This window comes from Rhinoraja longicauda, chromosome 34, assembly GCF_053455715.1.
Source record: "Rhinoraja longicauda isolate Sanriku21f chromosome 34, sRhiLon1.1, whole genome shotgun sequence".
Taxonomy (NCBI): Eukaryota; Metazoa; Chordata; class Chondrichthyes; order Rajiformes; family Arhynchobatidae; genus Rhinoraja; species Rhinoraja longicauda.
The window spans coordinates 612,356-629,190 of record NC_135986.1 but is presented as its reverse complement, the minus strand read 5'-3'; the positions used below and the strand labels follow the sequence as shown (position 1 = coordinate 629,190).

Genomic DNA, 16,835 nt, shown 5'->3' with positions numbered 1-16,835 from the left:
TGGTCGGTGTGTGTGTGTGTTAGTGTGCGGGGATCGCTGGTCGGCGCAGTCCCAGTGGGCCGAGGGGCCTGTTTCTGCGCTGTATCTCCAAACTAAACTACAGTACCTGGGTCCTGGTCCTCTTTGACTTCGACGCCGGGCGGCACGACGTCAGGCTCAGACTCCGAGTCGGAGGCCGTGGCTTCATCCTCGTCGTAGCTGTCCTCCCCGCTGTGCTTCCTCTTCCGCTTCTTCACAGCCTGAGTGTTGAAACATGGCGTCACACAGTAGCAACGTCTCAATGCAAGTGCTGCGTGCACGGTGCAGCACATAGAAACATAGGAGTAGGCCATTCGGCCCTTCGAGCCTGTACGCACCGCCATTCAATATGATCATGGCTGATCATCCAACTCAGTATCCTGTACCTGCCTTCTTTCCATACTCCCTGATCCCTTTAGCCACAAGAGCCACATCTAACTCCCTCTTAAATATAGCCAATGAACTGTCCTCAACTACCTTCTGTGGCAGAGAATTCCACAGACTCACCACTCTCTGTGTGAAGAAATGTTTTCTCAACTCGGTCCTAAAAGACTTCCCCCTTATCCTTAAGCTGTGACCCCTTGTTCTGGACTCCCCCAACATAGGGAACAATCTTCCCGCATCTAGCCTCTCCAACCCCTTAAGAATTTTATATGTTTCAATAAGATCCCCCCTCAGTCTTCTAAATTCCAGCCAGTATAAGCCTAGTCTATCCAGTCTTTCTTCATATGAAAGTCCTGCCATCCCAGGGATCAATCTGGTGAACCTTCTCTGTACTCCCTCTAAGGCTAGAATATCTTTCCTCAGATTAGGAGACCAAAACTGTACGCAATACTCCAGGTGCGGTCTCACCAAGGCCCTGTACAACTGCAGCAGAACCTCCCTGCTCCTATACTCAAATCCTCTTGCTATGAATGCTAACATACCATTCGCTTTCTTCACTGCCTGCTGCACCTGCATGCTTGCTTTTAATGACTGGTGCACCATGACACCCAGGTCACGTTGCATCTCCCCTTTTCCTAATCGTTCACCATTCAGTAATACTCTGCTTTCCTGTTCTTGCCGCCAAAGTGGATAACCTCACATTGGAGCGCAGGAGGATGAGGGGTGATCTTATAGAGGTGTACAACATGAGAGGAATAGATCGGGTAGACGCACAGAGTCTCTTGCCCAGAGTAGGGGAGTCGAGGACCAGAGGACATAGGTTCAAGGTGCAGGGGAAAAGATTTAATAGGAATCTGAGGGGTAACTTTTTCACACAGAGGGTGGTGGGTGTATGGAACAAGCTGCTGGAGGAGGTAGTTGAGGCTGGGACTATCCCATCGTTTAAGAAACAGTTGGACAGGTACATGGATAGGACAGGTTTGGAGGGTTATGGACCGGGCAGGTGGGACTAGTGTAGCTGGGACATGTTGGGCCAAAGGGCCTGTTTCCACACTGTTATCACTCTATGACTTTAACTAATGGCCGCAGCTATGCTCAGGCAACAACTGCACCCTGAACACCTCCGCTCTGTCCGCCCAGACCCATGCCATCTCCCGCTTGCTCAACACTTTAACTCCCCCTCCCACTCCCACACTGACCTCTCTGTCCTGTGGGCCCTCCTCCACTGTCAGAGTGAATGAGACCCAGCACAAATTGGAGGAACAGCACCTCGTGTTTCACTTGAGCAACTCACAGCTCAATCGACTAAAGGAGCTGGTGAGCAGTGCCTTAATGACACAACGACATGCCCAGACACAGCAGCCGTGACCTCCGTCACCACCTTTACTGCCGTGACCTCCGTCACCTTTACTGCCGTGACCTCCGTCACCTTTGGTGCCGTGACCATCGTCACCTTTACTGCCGTGACCATCGTCACCTTTACTGCCGTGACCATCGTCACCTTTACTGCCGTGACCATCGTCACCTTTACTGCCGTGACCATCGTCACCTTTACTGCCGTGACCATCACCACCTTTACTGCCGTGACCATCGTCACCTTTACTGCCGTGACCATCACCACCTTTACTGCCGTGACCACCGTCACCACCTTTACTGCCGTGACCACCGTCACTACCTTTGCTGCCGTGACCATCGTCACCTTTACTGCCGTGACCACCGTCACCTTTACTGCCGTGACCATCGTCACTACCTTTACTGCCGTGACCACCGTCACCACCTTTACTGCCGTGACCACCGTCACCACCTTTACTGCCGTGACCACCGTCACCTTTACTGCCGTGACCACCGTCACCACCTTTACTGCCGTGACCACCGTCACCACCTTTACTGCCGTGACCACCGTCACCTTTACTGCCGTGACCACCGTCACCACCTTTACTGCCGTGACCACCGTCACCTTTACTGCCGTGACCACCGTCACCACCTTTACTGCCGTGACCACCGTCACCTTTACTGCCGTGACCACCGTCACCTTTACTGCCGTGACCACCGTCACCTTTACTGCCGTGACCACCGTCACCTTTACTGCCGTGACCACCGTCACCACCTTTACTGCCGTGACCATCGTCACCTTTGGTGCCGTGACCACCGTCACCTTTACTGCCGTGACCACCGTCACCACCTTTACTGCCGTGACCACCGTCACCTTTACTGCCGTGACCACCGTCACCACCTTTACTGCCGTGACCACCGTCACCTTTGGTGCCGTGACCACCGTCACTACCTTTACTGCCGTGACCACCGTCACCACCTTTACTGCCGTGACCACCGTCACCACCTTTACTGCCGTGACCACCGTCACCACCTTTACTGCCGTGACCACCGTCACCTTTGGTGCCGTGACCACCGTCACTACCTTTGTTGCCGTGACCACCGTTACTACCTTTGTTGCCGTGACCACCACCACTACCTTTGCTGGCGTGACCACCGTCACCACCTTTACTGCCGTGACCATCGTCACCTTTACAGCCGTGACCACCGTCACTACCTTTGCTGCCGTGACCACCGTCACTACCTTTGTTGCCGTGACCACCGTCACTACCTTTGTTGCCGTGACCACCGTCACTACCTTTGCTGGCGCGGGGCTCTCCTTGGCCGGCTCGCAGGGTTCGGCTTCATCCTTCTCCTCCCCATCCTCGGCCTTCTCCTCGTCCGGCCCCTCCTTCGCTTCGCTGTCACCTTTGTCCGGCTGCATCTTCACCTCCACTGCCTGCTCCCCGCCTTCGACCTGGGAGAGGGGGAGAATCGATGAATGAATGAATGAATGAATGAGCGAATAAGTTTATTGGCCAAGTATGTGCACATACAAGGAATGTGCCTTGGTGCTCCGCTCACAAATGACAACACAAACATACAGTTAACAATTAAGAATAAAGCATAAACACATCAAAACAATAAGGATACACCATTACGGTCTAAACATGTGGGTGAAAATAAACCAGAGCATAAAAATACCTTTCTGGCATCCTCTTCCTTCTCTTTCTCCACCACCTTCTTGTCATTTTCCACGACCAGCCCCTCTTCCTTCTTTGCAGGCTCCACTTTGTCCGTCTTTTCCTCTTCATCCTCAAGGTCGAGAATCTTTACGTCAATTTGCGTGCCACCCTCCATCTTTATAACAGCTGGTCGAGGGAGAGAATGAAAAGGTGTTTATTGTCGAGGTGAACAGTCTATATACGAAAACTCTCGTTTGTTTGTTTGTTTGTTGGTTTGTTCCTGAACTACAGCCAAAACGGTGCACGATAGCGCGACAATTTTAGGCCCACCTTACTCACCGTCGTCCCTTTGGTGCTAATGGAACAAGTTTCATTGAAATCGGTGTTGTATTTTTAAAGTTATTCACATTTTAAAGTTTAAATCTAGGGAGGGCGAGGGGAGGAAGGGTGGGGGAGGAGGGAGGATAAGGGGGGTTGAGGGGGATGGAGTGGGGGGAGAGGGGGAGGGTGGGGAAGGGGGAGGGGACTGAGGATAAGGGGGGTTGAGGGGGATGGAGTGGGGGGGTGGGGGGAGAGGGGGAGGGTGGGGAAGGGAGGGTGGGGGGAAGGGAAGGGGATAAAGGGGCTGAGGGGGATGGAGTGGGGGGAGGGGAACGGAAGGGGGAGGAGGATAAGAGGGGTTGAGGGGGATGGACTAGGGGGTAGGGGGATGGAAAGAGGGGAGGCAGGGGGGAGCAGAGGAGGGAGAGGGGAGGAGAGAGGGAGGGGGGAGGAGAGAGGGAGGGGGAGGAGAGAGGGAGGGGGAGGAGAGAGGGAGGGGGAGGAGAGAGGGGAGCGGAAGGGGGAGGAGGATAAGAGGGGTTGAGGGGGATGGAGTAGGGCAGGGAAAGAGGGGGAGGCAGGAAGAGGAGGGAGGGGGAGGAGAGAGGGAGGGGGGAGGAGAGAGGGAGGGGGGGAGGAGAGGGTGCTGCACCAATGCAGGAGAGATTTGGGCCCAAGGGGTCCACTTGGTCTAGTGTAACAAGGCAGCGTTTCCAGCGCTGTACCGACCGTCAGTGGGAGGAAGGCAAGAGCAACAATTACCTGCATCCAAGGCCTTCATGATGATGTTGGCCTTGTCGATGTCTAGCGACAGGCCGTCAAACCAGCCGTGCTCCATCAGGTAGCAGTAAACGCTGAGCCGCGTGCGAAGGCCAAAGTCAGCCTCTTGCTTGCGTTTCCCAGCCTCGTCCGGGTGGTACTTGGAGCGGAACCTTCAAAAATGCAAGGAAGGTCGATCGCTGGTACAAATCGGGAAGCGTGGAGCAACGGCAAATGCAGCAGTTCAATCAAGAAATACATGCAGCAAGCGGGGATTCACCAGAGGAGAAGAAGGTGTGAAACAAGGCAGGATAAATGGCTGGCAACAGGCCAGGTTGGTGGATGCTGGGCTTGCACCCATCATGGTGGCGGCGGCTTTCAACTCTCCACTGACTGCGAGGCCGGGTTATGGGAGGCAGGAGGAGCATTTGTAAAGCGTCGCCACGATCGTTCTGGTTCGTGCACCAACTGTGGGATGGGGACCAAGTACAGGGCCGACTGCAAAGGTGACCACCAACATTCTCCACAAGCGACTTTGCTCTGCTTCCTGGAGTTTACGTTACCCTCGCGCGATGCATCAGAGGAGGGGTGGGGGGGGGGGGGGGGGAGGAGTATCCCAGGGGATACTGTGCTGGGCCACACACAGTTCCAGACCGCCACGCTGCCTTCCCTCATCTTCAACAGCCACTCGGTTCCCCCAAACCCACAGGAATTCTGTTGTCCAGACTTGCCTCTGCATCTTGCATCGGACCAATAGCTTAGAACTATTATTCAGTGGTCTGAATGCATGGTATGGGACGATTCGGGCAACAGAACTAGCTCTGGATATTTAGAAGAAGGGCACAAAAGGATTGGGTGACGGTTCATGTCGAGACCCATCACCCATTCCTTCTCTCCCGAGATGCTGCCTGACCCGCTGAGTTACTCCTGCATTTTGTGTCTACCTTCGATTTATACCAGCACCTGCAGCTTTCCCCTATAACTCTGGATATTTGTCCAGAGATGCTGCCCGACCTGCTCCAGTGTATTTTTTTGTAAACCAGCATCTGCAGTTCCTTTAACTCTGATGTTTGTAACCATGGCTAGCATGAAATGTAGATCAGCTCCCAGTTCCCCACTATCATCCTGCAAGTCCCTCCATTTCCTTTGCCACCAATTTAGAGATTACAATATTGTAAGCCTCATTACCCCGTAGAAAACCAGCGTTTTGAAGGACATTTCAGATTCATGCTACCCTTAACACTTCCTGCCTTATCTCTCTCCACAATCATCCCTAGTTTCGTAAGGACCCTCATCACCAGGGGGTAGGAGATGACTACATAACGTTTGAGTAGAGAAGTTGGCAGGTCACGTTGCAGTTACATCAGACGTTGGTGAGGCCACATTTGGAGTATTGTGTTCAGTTCTGGGCACCGTGTTATAAGAAAGATGTTGTTATGCAGGAAAGGGTGCAGAGAAGATTTGCAAGTAGGGTGCCAGGACTCGACGGTCTGAGCTATAGGGAGGGGGTGAGCAGGCTGGGACTCTATTCCCTGGAGCGCAGGAGGTTTAGAGGGATATGGGCCAAATGCAGGCAAGTGAGACTTGTATAGATGGGACACGTTGGTCGGTGTTGGCAAGTTGGGCTGAAGGGCCACTTTGCACACAACATGACTCAATAACTACATAAATGCAGTTATCTTTTACATTGTGCTTGCTAGCCCCTCGTGAGGAATAGATGAAGGTGCAGGGTCCCAAAGACAAAGGTTGGCAGTTGTCAGAGCACATCATGCCAACGTCAGCTATTCGATCACGACAGTCAGCAGAGATCAGGAACCCGTAACCACAGGGACTTTCCACAGAAGACTAAGGTGTGATCTAATCAAAGGGGTTAGATACTTCAAAGGAATTGCCGGGGTAGCTAAGGAGCCGGGCGGACATGGACAGGGTTTCAGTGGGAATCTGCTTCCATCAGCAGAGGAGTCACGAGTGCTTGTTTTAAAATCTCAGCAAAATGTACGAGGAAAAGCTTTTTTCATTCATGCATAGACCGCAGGGAGATGACGAGAGAATGTATACAGGTGCTCCCCGACGTACGATGCGATAGGTGGACCTTGCGATGGTGCAAACGGCAGCGAGCCAGCCGCCACTCGATCGTGTGTATGCCAGCCACATGATCGAGTATGCCAGCCACATGATCGTGTATGCCAGCCACGTGATCGCGTATGCCAGCCACGTGATCGCGTGTATGCCAGCCACGTGATCGTGTATGCCAGCCACGTGATCGTGTATGCCAGCCACGTGATCGCGTGTATGCCAGCCACGTGATCGTGTATGCCAGCCACGTGATCGCGTGTATGCTAGCCACGTGATCGTGTATGCCAGCCACGTGATCGCGTGTATGCCAGCCACGTGATCGCGTGTATGCCAGCCACATGATCGTGTATGCCAGCCACGTGATCGTGTATGCCAGCCACGTGATCGTGTATGCCAGCCACGTGATCGCGTATGCCAGCCACGTGATCGTGTATGCCAGCCACGTGATCGCGTGTATGCTAGCCACGTGATCGTGTATGCCAGCCACGTGATCGCGTGTATGCCAGCCACGTGATCGCGTGTATGCCAGCCACATGATCGTGTATGCCAGCCACGTGATCGTGTATGCCAGCCACGTGATCGTGTATGCCAGCCACGTGATCGCGTGTATGCCAGCCACGTGATCGTGTATGCCAGCCACGTGATCGCGTATGCCAGCCACGTGATCGTGTATGCCAGCCACGTGATCGCGTATGCCAGCCACGTGATCGCGTATGCCAGCCACGTGATCGCGTATGCCAGCCACGTGATCGCGTATGCCAGCCACGTGATCGCGTATGCCAGCCACGTGATCGCGTATGCCAGCCACGTGATCGTGTATGCCAGCCACGTGATCGCGTGCAGTCAATGCATTTCCACGCACGATACTTTCGGTTTGCGATGGGCTTTTCAGAACGTAACCCCATCGTAAGTTGAGGAGCACCTGTATCTCCAAAAGGGAATTGGTTTGGCAGGAGAATGAGATGCCGGACAGAGGTGAATAGGGCAGGGGAATGGGACACGGGGTAGCTCTACTACGAGCCAGCACCGCCTTGATGGGCGGAATGTCCTCCTTTTGGGTCACGGTTACGACCCTCTATGTTAACCTTGCAAAGGCTGAAGGGTGAAGCCGGACTTACCCCAGGCTCTGCAATGACCTTGACCCAATGTAGTCTAAGACCAGTGTCTCCAACTCTCCTCTCTGTCCCAGCGGGACTGAGGAAGCTGTCAGGGCAAGATCAGTCACACCTGGACTTTCTCTTGGTGTTTGTTAGTACTGAGATCCTGCCTTGTCTTTATTCAACACCTCTGGAGAAACCCATTATGAAAAGACAAAAAAAAAACAGCCCTAGCAAAAGAACATGAACAAATCACCAATATTAATTTTGTTGCTTTTTTTAAAAAACCTTTTTACTTCAAGAATTATTGTTTTGGCAGCTTACGTATGGATAAAATAATAATACTTAGGTGTCGAAGTCATCTTGAAGAATCTCAAGTGTGCGAGCGAGGGTTTTGAAGCTTCTTTTCATTAGCTGTGATTGTGACCCTGACTAACTAAGCGCTAACACTTTGACATGACTAAACACTGCATTATACACAGTGTGTGACTTGACTAGCTAGCTAGTAGTTCTCATACAAGGGTCTCCAGTGCAGCGTGCCGGGATAGTGCTTCACATTTGCCCTTCTGCACCTTGTCTTCGAAGGGGGGGGAGGAAGAAAGGTGTCAGAATTAACATTCATACAAACAAAAAAAGACTACAAAAGGACAAAAGAATGAAGTTAGTTTAAAAAAAAAGCGATTATTTCCCACCTCCACCCCCCCCCCCCTCCCCCCCCCCCCCTCCCCCACCCCTCACAACCTCGTGCTCCCTCATTTCAGTGGAGAAGCACCATGTGCTACAAGTACTGCCTCTAACACACCGACGGATCTCCTGGGCAAAACTGGCAAATGCAGAGAGGGGCAGAGAAACAACACGGAGAGGGAGAGGGAGAGGACACGCAAGTGACTTGGATCTCATCTAATAACTCTGGTCCTAGACTCTCCCACTCTCGCCCTCTCCACATCCACTCTATCCCGGCCGCTCACTGTTCTGTAAGTTTCAATGAGCCCCCCCCCAAACTTCTAACGTTAGTGGGACCGCACTTCCCTGCCTCACCAGAGTAGCAGCCAACTTTCTCCACATGACTCATTGCCGCGATCTGCGAGTGATGCTGATTTTCTATCCCCCCCCCCTCCCCCCGTTATTTGTCTCGCTGCTGTCCACAGCTGCCCTGCTCCTGAAGGCCTTGGAACCGTGAAGGGAGGTTCAGTCCTCGCCACTCTGGGATCACACGCCATTCTTTTGTGTCACGGCCAAAACAAGTTCACGGGTTTTAGGATTAGAATTAGGCCATTCGGCCCATCGAGTCTACTCCGCCATTCAATCATGGCTGATCTCTGCCTCCTAATCCCATTCTCCTGCCTTCTCCCCATAACCCATGACACCCGTTCTAAACAAGACTTTTGTCTATCTCTGCCTTAAATATATTCACTGACTTGGCCTCCACAGCCCTCTGTGGCAATGAGTTCCACAGATTAACTACCCTCTGACTAAAGAAGTTCCTCCTCACCTCCTTTCTAAAAGAGCGCCCTTTAATTTTGAGGCTGTGCCCTCTGGTCCTAGACTCTCCCACCAGTGGAAACATCCTCTCCACATCCACTCTATCCGGGCCGCTCACTGTTCTGTACGTTTCAATGAGGTCCCCCCTTATCCTTCTAAACTCCAGCGAGTACAGGCCCAGTGCCGACAAACGCTTTTCATGTGCCAACCCACTCATTCCTGGGATCATTCTTGTAAACCTCCTCTGGACCCTCTCCAGAGCCAGCACATCCTTCCTCAGATACGGGGCCAATATTTTCTCAGCAGGTGACAGCAGCTGTCAGGTTAGGGCGCATACACCTTGATAGGCTTGCCAGCCCTTGCATGATCACACACCAACACACGTCCCGAAAATGCCAGAGCAATTCCCCTTCACTGCACCCCACGGATGATTCTGAACGTGTAGCCCAAAGATACTAGAGGAGCAAGATGAACCACTCCATCGAAATCGCCTGTGCTGAAGTGTAGTACGCAAAGGAGCGTAACGTCCGCCATTTTAGTAAGCAAAACCCGCCTCTCGCAGTGTAATCAGTGTTTTGGGGGAACAGTATGTGTGATCTTACCATAAAAATGCAGAATATATCTCATCTATCAATTCACAGATTTTTGTTATTTTTCTTTTTTAATGTTTTTTTGCAGGTTTCTGCCTACTAAAATGGCCACCGTGACGTACTGCGGTTTTTAGGGTCGAGTGGTCTATCTTGCTCTGCTCTATTATCTTTGGTGCAGCCCAAGCCGAACGTCACATTCATCGCCTACTGAGGCACGTGGCCAGCCCAACACACGACACCTGCTGTGTTACCAATGGCCTGTCTTCACTGGCCACTACGAGATGTGGCTCAAGTCCCACCTGGGGCACGCGGAGACGGAGAGCACCAGAAACAATCCCCGTGCACACCGTCACGCGATTCACTCTAACCCAGACGCTGCTTACTTATGAAATATGAGGGCCGGGATCAGTGCCTGACTGCAACACCGTTCTATTTTCCATGAGTCTCAAGGCCAGCTTCCACTCGCCGTCCTTCATAAGCCAAGATACTAGAGGAACAAGATGAACCACACCGTTGAAACCGCCTATACTGAAGTGTAGTACGCAAAGGAGCCATTTTAGTAAGCAAAACCCGCCGTTCGCTAGGTCTCTGGCAGTGTAATCAGTGTTGTGGGGGAACAGTATCTGTGGAATTCTCTGCCACAGAGGGTAGTTGAGGCCAGTTCATTGGCTATATTTAAGAGGGAGTTAGATGTGGCCCTTGTGGCTAAAGGGATCAGGGGGTATGGAGAGAAGGCTACTGAGCTGGGTGATCAGCCATGATCAGATTGAATGGCGGTGCAGGCTCGAAGGGCCGAATGGCCTACTCCTGCACCTATTTTTCTATGTTTCTATGTATGTGTGATGATCCCATCAAAATGCAGAATATATCTCATCTATCAATTCACGGATTTTTGTTCTTTTTCTTTTTTAAATGTTTCTGCAAGTTTCTGCCTACTAAAATGGCGTCGTGACGCACTACGGTTTTTAGGGTCGAGTGGTCAGTCTTGTTCCTCTAGTATCTTTGTTCATAAGCGATTGGGGCAAATGTAGGCCATTCGGCCCACTGTCCACGCGGTCGCAGGGAGGTTGTGCAAACTCCGCAGAGAGAGCGCCCGTAGTCGGGGATGGGACCGTCTGCTGGCAGCGCCACTGTGAAACAGATCTGAAGGCATGACCTTGTTGCACTGTTCCCTGGGGAATCGCTCTGCGCAAGATTTCAGTCACAGATACAGGTGCTCCCCGGCGGCGCACGATGCTTCGGCTTCGCGACGTTGCACACGGCAGCGGCCCGCAGCGAGCCGCCACTCGCTTCAGGCCACGCGAATGCGCGCCTTCAATGCATTTCGGCCTACAATACTTTCGGTTTGCGATGGGTTTCTCAGAACGGAAGCCCATGGGAAGCACCTGTGGTGAAATAGGTGGCACGGCCTCATTACCGGCAGGGCTGCCGCCTGGCATTACGGGCACCAGCAATGCTGGGGTACAGAGTCGATGCGTGCAAGGTCGATCTTTTGATGTAGCGGTCCGAGCATGGCAGGGTCTGGATTCAGGGACAGCGGAATGGCGGAGCCAGGAGCAGGGACGGGCGGGAAGTGCTGCGGACAGGCTCATCATAGACTTTACTGCAGAGATACAGCGCTGAAACAGGCCCTTCGGCCCAACGAGTCCGCACTGACCGGCGATCACCCCGTACATTAACATTATCCCATGCACTAGGGACCTTCTACAATTTTACCAAAGCCAATTAACCTACAAACCCGCACGTCTTTGGAGTGTGGGGGGGGACCGGAGCGCCCGGAGAAAACCCACGCGGTAGCAGGGAGAACGTACAAACTCCGCACAGACAGCACCCGTAGTTAGGATCGAAACCGGGTCTCAGGTGCTGTAAGGCCGCAACTCTACCGCTGCGCCACCGTGCCGCCTTCCATGACGAGAGTGGGGGGGGGGGGGGGGGGGTCAGAAACATTACAAGTTACATCTGCACCACGACAGGCTGCACTGGTTAATCAAAGCCGGTACATGGAATATATTGACAACAACACGCAGGGCCTGCCAGCGTCTGCCTCACCATTCCTCGTCCTTGTGCGCCAGGAAGAAGTCCTGCATCTGCTGCCTGCGGAACTCGATCTTGTAGTCGTTGTAGCGCTTCACCGATTCCGTCTCGTCCACGGAGTCGTCCAGGGACAGCAGGAACTCCTTGAAGGTCTTCATGACGGGGGGCGGGGGTCCCACCTCCAGCTCGTGCAGGTTGCCCAGCCTGGGGGTCAGGAGGAGACTAACAGCGTCGGTACAGCATGGCCGCAGGCTTCCCCGGAACAACGCACCCCACCCCTCCCCTCGCTCGCCTGCCTGCCGCTAACTCAAGCACCCACGGTAGACCAGACCCGGCAATGGGTGGGCGGACGGGAGGGGGGTCGCGAGGGTGTGGGTGGGTACGGGCGGGTGAGAGGGGGTCGCGAGGGTGTGGGTGGGTACGGGCGGGTGAGAGGGGGTCACGAGGGTGTGGGTGGGTACGGGCGGGTGAGAGGGTGTGGGTGGGTACAGGCGGGTGAGAATGGGTACGGGCAGGTTAGAGGGTGTGGGTGGGTACGGGCGGGTGAGAGGGTGTGGGTGGGTACGGGCGGGTGAGAGGGTGTGGGTGGGTACGGGCGGGTGAGAGGATGTGGGTGGGTACGGGCGGGTGAGAGGGGGTCACGAGGGTGTGGGTGGGTACGGGCAGGTGAGAGGGTGTGGGTGGGTACAGGCGGGTGAGAATGGGTACGGGCAGGTTAGAGGGTGTGGGTGGGTACGGGCGGGTGAGAGGGGAGTCGCGAGGGTATGGGTGGGTACGGGCAGGTGAGAGGGTGTGGGTGGGTGCGGGCGGGTGAGAGGGAGTCGCGAGGGTGTGGGTGGGTACGGGCGGGTGAGCGGGGAGTCAGGAGGGTGTGGGTGGGTGCGGGCGGGTGGGAGGGGGTCGCGAGGGTGTGGGTGGGTACGGGCGGGTGTGGGGGAGTCGTGAGGGTGTGGGTGGGTACGGGCGGGTGAGAGGGTGTGTATGGGTATGGGCGGGTGAGAGGGTGTGGGTGGGTACGGGCGGGTGAGAGGGGGTCGCGAGGGTGTGGGTGGGTACGGGCGGGTGTGGGGGAGTCGTGAGGGTGTGGGAGGGTACGGGCGGGTGAGAGGGGAGTCGCGAGGGTGTGGGAGGGTACGGGCGGGTGAGAGGGGGTCGCGAGGCTGTGGGTGGGTACAGGCGGGTGAGAGGGTGTGGGTGGGTACAGGCGGGTGAGAGCGTGTGGGTGGGTACGGGCGGGTGAGAGGGAGTCGCGAGGGTGTGGGTGGGTACAGGCGGGTGAGAGGGTGTGGGTGGGTGTGGGTGGGTACGGGCGGGTGTGGGGGAGTGCACGCACACCCCCCACTCAGACGCGAGGCACAGCTACATTTCAGCCCTGCGATCCCAATCTTTGAACCCCAGTATAGAGGGGGGGGGGGATAGTGGGGTTCATAAGTGATAGGAGCTGAATTAGGCCATTCAGCCCATCAAGTCTACTCCGGCATTCAATCATGTCTTTCCCGTTTAACCCCGTTCTCCTGCCTTGTCCCCATAACCCCTGACACCCGCACTAATTAAGTAGTACCGGAGGCTGTGGGGGAGGTGGGGGGAAGGTCGATCAGTAGGGAGGAAGTAGAAATGATCTCCCTGTTGGGTTTGCCCCTGGGCCTGACGAAGATGGCCATTAACGACACCAGGCAGTCGAGAATCCTTCCCCTCTTCCAGGTCCAAGCCCACGCCCCTGGAGAGAGCACATACAGTGCCCACAGGGACTCTGAAGGCCTTCCGTCAACGCTGGTCGCTGCTGGGGGTCGAGCGCATCGTGGGTATTGATGATAATATCGTCGTTTGGCGGTTGACGTTTGCAAACCGCAGGGCAGTTTTGATCATTGCAGTACTTTGTAACTGTGAATAGTCCCAAAATGCCAGAGTAACTCAGCGGGATCAGGCAGCATCTCTGGAGAGAAGGAATGGGTCGAGACCCTTCTTCAGGCTGTGTGACTGTGATATTGTAATAAAATGTTTCACCCGGAGAGTTGTGAATCTGTGGAATTCTCTGCCTCAGAAGGCAGTGGAGGACAATTCTCTGGATGCTTTCAAGAGAGAGTTAGACAGAGCTCTTAAAGTTAGCAGAGTCAAGGGATGTGGGGAGAGGGCAGGAACGGGTTAAGCAGCGCCTTTACCACCTTAGACAACTGAGGAAATTCAGAGTGTCTCTGAGGATCCTTCATTGCTTCTACTCTGGGGCTGTAGAGAGCATCCTGTCCGGCAACATTACAGTCTGGTTTGGGAACAGCTCTGCCCAGGACAGGATGGCCCTGCAGAGAGTAGTGCGTTCGGCAGAACGCACCATGGGAACTACACTCGTCCCCCTGCGGGACCTATACATCAGGAGGTGCAGATCCAGAGCAAGCAAGATCATGAGGGACCCCTGCCACCCCAGTAACGGACTGTTCCAGATGCTACGATCAGGCAAACGCCTCCGCTGTCACGCTGTGAAAACGGAGAGGATGAGACGGAGCTTCTTCCCACAGGCCATCAGGACTGTCAACTTTTATAACCCCAGAGACTAAATTTTTGTCGACACTAATAGTAACTTATTAACTTTATTTATATGCTGTAACTGTAATTCTTTTTGTGCACAACCCGCAGGCATTGGCACTTTCATTTCACTGCACATCATGTATGTGTATGTGACAAATAAATTTGACTTGACTTGATTGTGGATGATCAGCCATGATCACAATGAATGGCGGTGCTGGCGTGAAGGGCCAAATGGCCTCCTCTTGCACCTATTGTCAAAAAGCTCCTTGCCAAGGAAAATCAAAAGCTAAAGGTGCCGATCGTCCTAAAGGGCAGTACAATGATACATGTCCATGCCGGCCAGAAGCTACCTCTCGCCGCGTGACATGGAGACCCCCCCCCCCTCCACTCTGGGCTTCACGGACCCTCTGTCCCTCTCAGCGGTGGGGACTGCCCCGTGTTTGACCTCACCTAGCCTGGATGGGAATGCCGTGGTGCTGCTGCATCATGTGGATGTCCGGGTGCCCCCAGGGTTGTGGGGGTCCGTAGCTGGGACCACCCCCACCGGCGTACGGCATCTCGTAGCCCGTGTGATAGGGGTCGGCAACGTGATCCTCCCTGTGTGGAAAACAGCACGTCAACAAAAACTGTGCTTAGACAACCACAACTGCACCCACTCACAGGGGGGGGGAGGCAGTGAACACACTATAATACACTACATTACACTATAATACACAAAACACACCATAACACACTATAACACACTGTAATACACAACACCCTATAATACACGGTAACACACAAAAACACTGTAATACACAACACACTGTAACACTGTTCATACACCATAATACTGTTACACTGTAACACACAGACACTGTAATCAACGTCCGTTAGGTCACATAACGGGCAATATGCCCCGATCTCTATCAACGGGGACAGTGTGGAGAGAGTGTCCAGCTTCAAGTTTCTGGGCACTCACATTTCGGAGGACCTGACATGGTCCAATAACACTGCTGCGCTGGTCAAGAAGGCACAACAAAGACTGTTCTACTTAAGAACACTGAAAAAGTCTGGTCTACCCCAACAGCTGCTGACGACCTTCTACCGCTGCACCATAGAGAGCATCCTAATGCATGGCATCCCTGTGTGGTACCTCAGCTGCACGGAGGCAGAAAGGAAAGCTCTACAGCGGGTAGTCCATAGAGCTCAGAGGGCCATCGGAACACAGCTACCAGACTTAGAGGGCATCTACAACACACGATGCCTCAGAAAAGCCACCAGCATCCACAAAGACTCTTCATACCCCTGCAACAGTCTGTTCGAACTCCTTCCATCGGGCAGACGATACAAGGCCTTCTACGCCCGCACCTCCAGACTCAGGAACAGCTTCATCCCCAGGGCCATAGCTGCTATGAACCGGTCCTGCTGAGCCGGATGGCCACAACGCATAGATTAACTTGCACTTTACCCTGTCCAAAACTGTTACAACTGTTTCGTTTCGTTGGGTTGCTGCTGTCTAAATTACTTAAATTATTGCATCGTATGGGAGGCGCATTCCCAATCTCGTTGTACCCCTGGGTACAATGACAATAAAGATATATTGTATTGTATTGTATTGTATATACTACACACCGTAACACACTACACTGTTACACTGTAACACACTGTTCATACACTGTAACACACTGTAACACACTGTAACACACTGTACACACACTGTTCATACACTAACACACTGTAACACACTGTAACACACTGTAACACACTGTACACACACTGTTCATACACTAACACACTGTAACACACTGTTCATACACTGTAACACACTGTTCATACACTATAATGCACTGTAACACACTGTTCATACACTGTAACACACTGTTCATACACTGTAACACACTGTAACACACTGTACACACACTGTTCATACACTAACACACTAACACACTGTTCATACACTGTACACACACTGTTCATACACTAACACACTGTAACACTGTTCATACACTATAATGCACTGTAACACACTGTACACACACTGTTCATACACTAACACACTGTAACACACTGTTCATACACTATAATGCACTGTAACACACTGTTCATACACTATACATACACTGTAACACTGTAACACACTGTAACACACTGTACACACACTGTTCATACACTGTACACACTAACACACTGTTCATACACTATAATGCACTGTAACACACTGTACACACACTGTTCATACACTAACACACTGTAACACACTGTTCATACACTATACTGCACTGTAACACACTGTTCATACACTATACATATACTGTAACACTGTAACACACTGTAACACACTGTGCACACACTGTTCATACACTGTACACACTGTAACACACTGTTCATACACTATAACGCACTGTAACACACTGTGTAACACACTGTAACACACTGTACACACACTGTTCATACACTAACACACTGTAACACACTGTTCATACACTATAACGCACTGAACATACACTGTAACACACTGTAACACACTGTACACACACTGTTCATACACTAACACACTGTAACACACTGTAACACAC

The 16,835-nt window shown here is 53.0% G+C and overlaps 1 protein-coding gene across 3 annotated transcripts in view; it reads right to left on the bottom strand.

The window, feature by feature from the left end:
- The window catches only part of srrt (serrate RNA effector molecule homolog (Arabidopsis)), a 62,623-nt gene that overhangs the window by 27,239 nt on the left and 18,549 nt on the right, over nt 1-16,835 (bottom strand). The window contains exons 4-9 of one of the 3 annotated variants that reach the window (XM_078427758.1): nt 14,728-14,874; nt 11,773-11,979; nt 4,482-4,651; nt 3,418-3,584; nt 3,032-3,190; nt 107-239 (exon numbers count right to left, since the gene is read on the bottom strand). In XM_078427758.1, coding sequence (XP_078283884.1) covers nt 107-239; nt 3,032-3,190; nt 3,418-3,584; nt 4,482-4,651; nt 11,773-11,979; nt 14,728-14,874 — 983 coding nt within the window. Of the gene's footprint in view, nt 1-106; nt 240-3,031; nt 3,191-3,417; nt 3,585-4,481; nt 4,652-7,975; nt 8,190-11,772; nt 11,980-14,727; nt 14,875-16,835 lie in introns of those variants that run through there. The other 2 variants (XM_078427759.1, XM_078427760.1) reach the window with 2 other exon arrangements.